This window comes from Phlebotomus argentipes, unplaced genomic scaffold, assembly GCF_947086385.1.
Source record: "Phlebotomus argentipes unplaced genomic scaffold, Phlebotomus argentipes genome assembly contig_15, whole genome shotgun sequence".
In the NCBI taxonomy this organism is placed as follows: domain Eukaryota; kingdom Metazoa; phylum Arthropoda; class Insecta; order Diptera; family Psychodidae; genus Phlebotomus; species Phlebotomus argentipes.
This window is the reverse complement of record NW_026776181.1, coordinates 9,297,048-9,307,101: the sequence shown is the minus strand read 5'-3', so window position 1 is coordinate 9,307,101 and position 10,054 is coordinate 9,297,048. Positions and strand designations below refer to the sequence as shown.

The 10,054-nt window shown below is 45.8% G+C and overlaps 1 protein-coding gene across 1 annotated transcript; it reads right to left on the bottom strand.

The window, feature by feature from the left end:
- Positions 1-2,050: 2,050 nt before the first annotated feature.
- On the bottom strand, positions 2,051-9,523 carry LOC132261407 (brefeldin A-inhibited guanine nucleotide-exchange protein 3). The gene is made up of 5 exons (XM_059760210.1): positions 9,439-9,523; positions 9,237-9,370; positions 7,638-8,596; positions 3,875-7,364; positions 2,051-3,820 (listed from the first exon to the last, which is right to left on the bottom strand). The coding sequence occupies exons 1-5, from the start codon at positions 9,521-9,523 to the stop codon at positions 2,522-2,524; spliced, it is 5,967 nt and encodes a 1,988-aa protein (XP_059616193.1). The 3' UTR covers positions 2,051-2,521.
- Between the last annotated feature and the right edge of the window lie 531 nt (positions 9,524-10,054).

The window sequence follows — 10,054 nt, the reverse complement described above, 5'->3', positions numbered from 1 at the left end:
CAAATAGTTTGAATTAATACAGTTTTTTTTTATATGTTATTTAATTTAATTAAGGGGTCACGGATTCACGAAACAACCCACCATAAATAAAGTCAAATCCTTTACCAAAATTTATCAGATACCACCAGTATTTATGACCCTTTGTGGAAAAAAAAATCATCTTGTTTTTTCGCTTTTTGCAAATCAATTCAACTTGAAATCATCGAGATTATAATCCGCGATAGCCACTATTTCCTCAACAAACCGCCATTTCGGGGAGCTTTATATCACCACAACATTAAAGATATACCATAAGGAAGGCATGGAAATGGGAAACTAAACCAGTTGAATGGTTAAAAAAGCTCCCCGGCTATAAACATTTTATGTATACTCACGATTTATCGCTCCCTTCACAGTCACATTCACGGCATGGGGGACAATGGATTTGTGTTGAGCATCAGCGGGAGGAAATTGGGGTAAATGCAAATTTCAGCCTCAGGTGAAATATGAAGAGAAGTGAGGAGTCTTGTGGCTTTTCAGGACAAGTGCCAAGAGCCAATCGTGCTGAGAAAGTCTGATCATTTGTCTGAACAAAAACGAACAGTGAGATTTTGAGGATTGATTAGGGGTGAATTTATCAGTCACATCGAAGGGGTTTCTAAGCGCCCAGAATAGAAGAACTCTCGGACAGGCTATTTTAATGAATTCACACGATGGTGAACCAGATGGAAAGGGGTTTGGCCATGGCACCCCGAAAATAAATGCTGCGAGTACAATGTTCCTCGATTTCCATATTAAATTATCCACTTTGCTCACGCAGCGCAGTCGCTTAAATAAATTAGCGATATATTAGAAGCATTAGCTCACATTCTGCTGACACGGGTCGTTGCCGATGTCCCGCCGTGAGCCCAACGCCAATTAACTAATTCAAATGATGCTCTGAAGGTACGGCATTTGCCCTGAGTTATCAACGGAAATCATGTTGAATTTTAATTCTGCAATAATGACTGCAAATGCGAATGTTTCCGTGCTGAATTGCCTCGTTACACGATAAATTCTTGTCCTAAAGCGACATTCTTGCCAAACAGCAAAGAGCCTGAAATTACACTCAATGGCCTATAAATACACTCGAATCACTCAAACACCCATTCTATAAATACAAGGAAATTTTCAGAGCAAAAGACTTCCGTCAAACCTCAAGAAAATGAGACAAACACTCTTCTTCGCGGAGAGAACATCAATAATCTCATCAAATATGCCCAGGGAGACATTTAGCACTCATCATCTGGAAAATTGAATGAACTCTCGCAAATAAATGTCGAGTGATTGAACTTTTTATGCCTCTCAATTCCTTTCGAGATGAATAACATCAAAAGAGCTCTTCAATCACCATTAAAATGACGTTTTATCGAGAAAGAGAAAATAATAAAATTATTATCACATTTCTCTGATGCTTTAAATTCAATTGTAAAACGCGCGATAAGGCAGTTGAATACCAAAATTATTTTGCCCTATATTTTGTGGTTAATGAAAAACGGTGGCGAGTTAAGTGAGAAGTGCCATAAATTTTCAAATTTGCTCTCGGAGATTAAAATTAAATTTGGAAAATCATAATAATTCACAATGAATTACGACGACCAACCCTCATATAACGTAATATGATATGATCTCCATCAAAGTGATGCTAACTTTGGTGCTTTGGGGCAGTTTCCAGCTCACTCGCTTAATGAAATATAATGTATGGACCTACATTCATGTGCTGTTATTATCCATCACTTGCGTTTCCTTGTCTCCCAGGACTTTATTCAGCTCTAATTCAGATCATTCTCGTGAACATTTAATTAATAAGGAGGAGACCGTTAACGCGTTGTTTTCTATCGCTTCGCATCCCTCGCATATTTGTTGAGAACATTGCAGATGATTTACAGCGGAACACTTAAACTTTTCGCAGGGCGCAGGAAAAGTCCTCAAAAGCACTTCAATCATAATTAATCGAAATTGAAGAGTCAGAGTTGGCCGTAAGTGGACAAATCCATGGTTGGAGAAAGTTAAAAGTTATGTTATTTCTGCACAAATATATTTTTGCAATATAATTCTCATATTTGGCTGCTGCTTGCACACAAGAATAACTGTTGGTTATTTCACAAATAAATATATCTTTTTTTTCCTTTTCTTTTGCTATATGCTCCATGTATACGATAACTACATGTCCGAAGTAGAGGTACTCATATTCTCTGGTAAACACATTGTTATTTATTCACTACGTAAATGGCAAAACGTGATTAAATGAAAGATACAGCAGAGCAGAATTTATGAGAGAAGCGGAAGAGAGGTGTGAAATAATGTGGGGGAGGCAAAGAAGCTGAACACGATATTGAAATAAGAGTTTCGCTCTCTCTCTCCGGACGATAGTGAAAAGGTTGGTAAGAGAGTAGAGAATAAAGCGTTAGTTGGGGAATAAGTTGGAGAGAGGTGTTGGAGAAATGGTTGAAGATAGTGTAACTTATAACATACACACTCTCGCCACACATTCATTGAGCAATTACACCTGTTCCACCTTCACCTCCCGGCCTTGTGCCTTCACCAGCCGAAATGCCTCTCGAATGGTGGGCGTGAGAAGCACCTTAAGCTTCTCCGAGGACTCCTCTGGCAGAGACTTCAGTAGCTCCATTGATGCTATCACGAGTTGCGTTATAGCGGCGCGCTTGTAGACAGAATCCCTCAGAATGCTAGTCGCGCGCTGTTGTTCAATCTCTGGTGACACCGCTTGATTGATGGACTCACTGGAGAAGCTCATCGAGCTCCCGTCCGCCGATGGGGACCGATTTATGTCGAAGGGATTCATCCTCTTCGGCGGCGGCTGATGGCGACTACTCGTGGAGCCAGGAGAACTCCCGCCGACACTCTCTTCCGGACGAATCTTCTCCGATCGCGACTCTTCCGCCTCGGAATCTTCCCTGTAGTTGTCGTGAAAGGGATTGTTGCTGTGGCCAGTGATCTCCTTTTCCGCCTCCTCGTCGATCTTCTCAGCGCCACAGAAATCCACTTGATCTTCCTCACCCCTGTCAAAGTCCTTAATCTCCTCCTTCGTGCTCTTTGTCGCGTGCAGATTTGACTGGTTGAGATACTGTTCGCAAATTAAATTCCAAGCATCCTGCAGACAGAACAAGTACCTCACGAAGTTCTCTTTCTTCTTCACCGTCGTCGTGTTAACTCGAGAGCATGACTCCAGAATATACAGAAGATCCTCTGTGGTGAGATTGTACACCTCGATGTCCGCCAGATACGAATCCACCAGTGAAATGAAGTACACCATCCACGAGGAGATCATTTGCTTATAAAGATTTGCAGCAAAGTCAATATTGCTGACTTTCTGCATGAGAAACTTCAGTCCAGGACGGGAATCGAATTCAAAAGCGCTCGTTATGTACTGCTTGATGCACCGTAGCAACATTTCCCGCGATCTAAAGCCCAAATCATACTCTGCCTTCACGTTGGCTGGATATCCCTCAAATATGCACCCGTGCACTTCTGGAGGAACGCACTTCAGCTTGCTCAGCAGCAAGTTCGCCACGAGTTGCAGAAGCATTTGGTTGGCCAGGAGGCCAATTACTAGATTCCTGTACGGGATGCGAATGACAAAATTGTCTATGTTGTGCCCATAACCATTTGGCAGGGGATAGAGCAGGAAGGAATAACTGCGCTCGTCCATAATGTGCTTCCCTTCGTAACTTGGCTTCGACGCTAGCAATTCCCGCTGATTGTCCATGAGAAACACTTGCTGGGCCAGAGCATAAATCCTCTGCAGTTCATCAATTGTGCTGTCCTTGCGAGCGGCCACCTAGAAAAGCAGAAAGAATTAGCAGATCTGCTAGAGAGCACCACTAAAACTTACCTTAACCGTGGCGCAGTCTCCGTAGAAACTGTTGGATTTCTCATTGAAGGCAAAGCCGAGCTGCCGCAGCGGAGCTATGGTGACCGTACAAGCTCTGTGAATAGCCGAACAGGCAATCATCCACTGATCCTCATTGAAGATGTGTCCCGTAGACAGAATCACATGCTTCAGACAGGAGACTCCCACTCTCGCAATAGATTCCTGCACCTGAGCTGTGCACTCAATCAGCACTAGCAGAAGCTGTTTCAGCGCCAGCGTTGCCGGGGCTGGAATCTTCGTTGGAGATTCCGAAGATGTGGTCTCATCGCTACTCGATGAACATTCGCCCTTCGTTCTCAACTGGCCATACCTGAGATTGTCCACAGGCCGTTGGATATTTGTCATTTTAGCGTGTATTGTCGTGGCAGGCGCTTTTCTCTGTGATTTCTCAATGAACTCCACAATGAGATCAGTAGCCATTCCGCAGCAGTGCTTGAAGTTCTTCTCAATCGGCTGCCAACTGCGTTGCGTTTTGTTGACATACCTCAACCAGTCTTGGATCATGGGGATCAGAAGATGATTGATACAGTAGAAGCCAAAATCGATGCCCGGACTGACGAGAAGGAGTTTAAACAGTTTGAAGATGCACTGCAGAATGGGCGATTGATGCGAAGTGGGACAGACAATGAGAGAATTTGTGAGGCCATCGAGCAGGAGGAACCACACTTTGAGCACACCGCTCGCCTTGTCCAACTCATCAATCTTCACAACAGACTCCTTGTCAATATGCAGCGATCTGTACGAGATCATGTGCTTCTCATTGTTGTTCTGCAAGTAATCGTTTCCAAAGTACGTGAAGTTCTCCATGGAATTGGGGATATTAGCGTCAATCACATGTGTGTAGCTAATTCCCTTGATCTTGTATGTTGAATGCAGGTTCGGACACTTGGGCATTGTATACATGAAGGCCAAGATTGATGAACATCTCTCGAGAAATTTTAGTGTCTCATGGAGGAAGTCCGTAGGGCGAATGGTGTCATCCTCAGAACCTGCAGCCGTTCCGGAGATCTCCAAGTAAGACAGCAAACAGAGGATGCAGTCGAGTCCAGCATTCGCAAACACCAGCATATTGTCACTATCCAGAAAGACACGAAAGATATCCGTCACATTGGACAGATGAAGTGGACGATTGCGAGCATTTCTCAGTGTGCCAAAGAGCGGTCGCCACCCCGAACGGATCTCTGTCCGATGCGCCTCCACAATCTCATACAAACACGCCACTATTTGATCCTGCACATCGATGTCGCACGTCTCCATACTCAGCAGGTTCTCGAAGGGCTTCAGCAACGCCTCATTGAAGTGGAAATGCGGCAATTCCGTCTGCTCAACCAGGAGAGCTGTTATAACATCATGGATGTACTCAATAGCCCTCTTGGAGATTGTCCGATCCTTGTGGCACGCTGCATCCATGAGGTGTGGTCCTGTTATAGCCCACACCTTCAAGATATGCAGAAGAGGTCGTGGCCCTCTGAACACTCTCAGCGTGACATCACCCACGCGATGAAGCAGCAACGACAGAGGATAGGAGTCCGGAAGTTGCTTCCAGTTGCTTCTCGATGGCCACCAAGACTTCCTTCCACTCTTCCCACTCGAATTCCTGTATAGCTGCTCCCGAGATGCCTTGCAGAGACTCCGCAGGAATTGGCAAAGTGCCGGGAGACTAAGCCTCTCAGCAGCATCGCTGAATAGATTGTCAGCTTGATGAGAGAGAGCGCAGAGAACCTTCGCCGTGTCGGTCTGTGTTAGCAGAGCAGGTTCATTGCCTGAATAGTTCTTCAGGATACTCGAAACACTCGTATTAGAGTTCTGAAGGGGCGCCTGGAGGAAACTATACACATCCACGCAAGTCTCATCATCGTCAATAGGACAAGCACTGAGATTCAGCTTATCCGCTCCCGTTCCAGCATTCATTCCACTCCGATTGTCCGAATTCTCACCATCCTTCGAGGCCATGGCACTGGGACCATTGATATTTGTGCCTGAGTTCTGCAAGCTAAACAACTCATGCTCCATCTGAGCCACATGACGGCACACAGAGAAAACTGGGAGCCAGCAATCGGCGCTAAAGGAGCCTAACTCCAGTCCCCCTGATAGAATCACATCCATCGAGAGAGCCTGATTAGCGGGAACTCGCGGTCCATGAGATTGACAAACATTCGCCGCGATCAGGTTGAGGATCTTCCCTGAGAGATGTTGCAGATTCAGTGAATTGCTTAGCGTGGCAGCTGCATGAAGCCCATCAAGACTTGTAGCGTAAAGTGTCTCCCCGTCGTTTCGCTGCTTCCTTCTCGTTCTCAGAGTTTTCTTGGACAATACAACGAGTCTGTTCTTCTTAAACTCCTCAATATCTCCCAGGCCAGCTGTGAGAACAGTCACCATGGAATCCCAGCAGCACGTGAGAAGGCGTCTGGCCAACTTCTTCGACGCAATTTGCCTCTCACTCAGCTCCGGCTGAAGCTTAGCCACAGTCTGCAAACGCTGCCAGTCAGAGAGCATTTGCGTAGGTCCCCATCCTCCGGCATCGCACAACATGTCGACGAGAGCGCAGTAGAACTGATCCGTATCAGTTGTCTTCAGACTCACCAAGGGATTCGTCACGAGGATGCATTGATAGAGTTCGCAGAGCCATGCTGAGGATAAGTAGACCAGAACTCCGGCATTCTGCACTGAAGTCACAAACTGTTGTTCAGAAAGTGGAATCATAATATTCCCATCTGTATTGTCATAGTGACCAGCACGAGTGAGTTGCAAACTTAACAGCAATGCCGAGTACGTGGCCAAGTAAATTCCATCAGCATTGATCACTGTGAGATTGTAATCGAAATCAGAGAAATTGTAGCTATTCTGTTGACAAATGGAACTCGCAAACTCCTGCATTGCCTCGTCAACCTCCACAGAACTTCTCAGCAAGAGTAGTTTGGGGACCAGCTCATTTGTCAACTGCTTGGCAAATTCCCTAGCGTGTCGTCTGTCAATGTCTCCATCGCTCCTTACAGGCGTCGGTGCTTCCAAATATGAATATGGCCAATTGGAGTCGCCAGAAATCTCATCTCCAGACGTCTGTGGCTCCTCTTCAGGCCCTTCTGTGTCCCCAGAGTTATTTGACGCCACATCAGCCTCAACATTCTCTACATCACTGTCAGAAGCTGACGATGTCTCGAAGCCATTCTGCCGCAGAACAGCCACAGCATCCCGATACGGTGCTGGCAGGCGTGCCATGGACTGGTACGTCAATGGGCCAGTATAGTCAACTTCCGTGAGATGACTGTAGCGGGAATTGATAGTCTCCATAGCCTGATTGGACAGAATTGTCTCATTCACATCACTAGAGCTCAGAACTTGCAGACTCCCTAACAGCGCCACAACGCATTCAACACTGGACTGAAGAGCGGCTTCTGAACATCCGCCTGATTGAGTTGCATTGGCGCATTCTTCCATAGCATCAATTATTCTGAAAAAAGGAAATCACGGATTTGTCAGTAAAGAGCTGAGCAAGCCCTAAAAAGTCCCAACTGTCTCTAATTTGTTCCAATCTTTTGAACAAGTTTCCACTTCCTGAACAAGAACCGAAATGGATAAAGTTTTATTGCCGGAAACTTTCTCAAGAATTATCGTTGAACTTTAACACTTTTCAAACTCTTGAAGAGAGTTGTTTCAACTGTGAAATCTCATATTTCATCACTCCTTACATTTGAATTGCCGCAAAATTTCATTTAATACTCACAATCTGAAAAGAGCCATGTCATCACTGCAGCTCTGCCCCTGAGTCTTATCCGGAAATAGTATAACTGCAAGATCCACCAGTCGCTCAGGTGATTTGAAGATCTCCCTTACACACCTCAGAGGTTCAGTGCGGTTCTGCGATGCTGGCAGGAGGAGCATCCGGTGAAAGAGTGCCTCCAGCATCGGCCGAAGTGATCCCTGAGTCCCTGCAATCCTCAGCAGTTGGATGGCTGTGAGATAAACGCATCTTGCTTGGGGTCCATCGAGTCCGGGTCCGGTGAAGAATCCTCTGGTTTCACTCTCGATTATGTGCAGGGCGTCTCGATAGGTGAACTTCTTGTCCAGATTCACCCTGCCAGGAGATCCCAGAGAGGCGGCCAGGGTTGGGCAGAATTTCTGCCACAGAAAGGCCGTAAAGTGCGGATTTGACTGAACATCGCGCGGCAGGGATATTGTGAGGGTGAGAATGCACTCTGTGAGGAAGAGCGTTCCATTGGACTCAGTTCTCTTGGGACTTCCGCTGACGCGAGGCTCCACCAGACGACTGCAGAGCCATTGCATCACAGGGATGACCTCATTGTACACTGCCGCAGCCTGACTGGCAGTCACGAGAGCTCCTGGGGCTGTCCTCATGATCTCCTCAGTTTCGTCCTTGAGGAACGCTGAAAAAGTCCTCAAGCACTGACTGGCTGCCGCGAGAGAAGCCGCTCGAACAGCCCTCGTTCCGTTCTCCCAATTCTCTCCGCAGCGGCACAGAATCTCAATGAGGAGACGTCCGTTCAGTGTGCACGTTGGCGAGCACGCCATGGCGAGGAAGAGGCGCAGGACGTGCACCAGAGTATCCTCATTGGACTGCGCTGTCGTCACATTTGCAGTGGCTCGCAGGAGCTGTGCGGGCAACCATAGCGAATCATCTTCTGGCTCCAGTCCAATGTAGAAGCGTTCATCTCGAATCACTCTCTAGGGAGGGAGAAACAATGAGAGAGAACAATTAGGACTAAAGCAGGCAGGAAATGTAGAACAAGTTACATGGCCAAAGTCTAAACAATTATCCCAGTTTCCTGTGGTAATTGAATGCTCGTGGCAAACTATTTAATTCAACCACCAGAGATTGCAAAACTTTTCAAATCTCAACTTATGGAAATTATACGCAAAATGCGATTAGTGATTTTATTTTCAAGCTACAAGCTGTTTAATTAACGTCGAGTCTCTGCGCGTTTATCAATTCAATCAAAGGATAAACAGACACAGACAAAACAACTTCACAACACGGAGTGAAACCTTTCAGAAGAGACTAAATTGGAGGGAAATGGTAATGCCTTTCGTTCTTTTTGTGGCACTAAAGCCAAACAACAAATGGACAGACCAACTTCACGCAATAATTAGTGCAAATAGACAGAAAATTGACCTTCAGACGATCTTGACTTTTTGCCTTTCCTCTTTGACCATAATGAAAAATCAATAGATTAGGCTCGAAAAATACAGCGTGTCACTTAACAGATATCTTACCACATTCAATCTGGGTTAATATACAAAATATACATCGAAGAGGTGAATGAGAAGAGCCACCCACTTGATTATCCTGACGCTATATACTCACATGCATTCCATTCAGGGCGAGAGTCACAAATTTGGGCCGTCGAGTTTCCAATGCCATTTGAAGCGGTGCCAAGCACACGGACCGCAAATCATAAGACGGATCTCGATGGATGCCATGCTGGCGATAGAGTTTATCTGCAAAGAAGACAAGATATCGATTTTTTCATGCCATATGGTGGGGCTCCGCCTGTCAATTCACTCACCATGAGCACACTGGGCGGCTTGCTTGAGGTACGCCAACTTCGTGCCCGTTGCCTCCTTCACGAGGTTCAGGAAGAGCTCTTCCATGGCTTTGTTGACTCACTCGACACACTGATGACTAATTCAGAACCCCTCCTTCATACTCAACCATATTGTTGCAGGCAGGGTGAATTTTCCGTCACGCTGTGGTCTTTTGCGCCCTCTCAGCTACTTCTAAATCTCCTCAAAGTGCCCTCTAAACTCCGCTTGAGGTGGAAAATTTTGCCTTTATGACCTCTTTTATGAGAAAAACTACGCCTCCAGGCCCGTGAGTGAATCAGACGTGCCAAATGTTTTCTACTTTCGTACAATTCTCGCGGTCTCTTCCATAGAATTCACAATCCTCGAGTGCACAGATACACTTTGGAGTTTCACTGTTACGTTTATCCTATATCAAACGCCCTTTCCCAGCAAACTCACAAGGAATCGCGAAATTTTCTACCATTCCACTATTAGACGACATCTTGGAAAATGGACACTTTTACCAGACACCTCAGGCGCACACTCTGGCCAGGAGAAGTGCCCCGGAAAAATCGATACGCCCCACTCTTGCAAATGGTCGGAGAATTATCAATGAAT

What these genes read in the sequence shown, in the direction of transcription:
- LOC132261407 (XM_059760210.1), bottom strand. Translation starts at nt 9,523, where the DNA reads ATGGAAGAGCTCTTCCTGAACCTCGTGAAGGAGGCAACGGGCACGAAG. An exon ending in AGCCGCCCAGTGTGCTCATG is followed by an intron (nt 9,371 to 9,438) that starts GTGAGTGAATTG and finishes TCTTCTTTGCAG; the next exon opens with ATAAACTCTATCGCCAGCAT. An exon ending in GAGACTGCGCCACGGTTAAG is followed by an intron (nt 3,821 to 3,874) that starts GTAAGTTTTAGT and finishes CTGCTTTTCTAG; the next exon opens with GTGGCCGCTCGCAAGGACAG.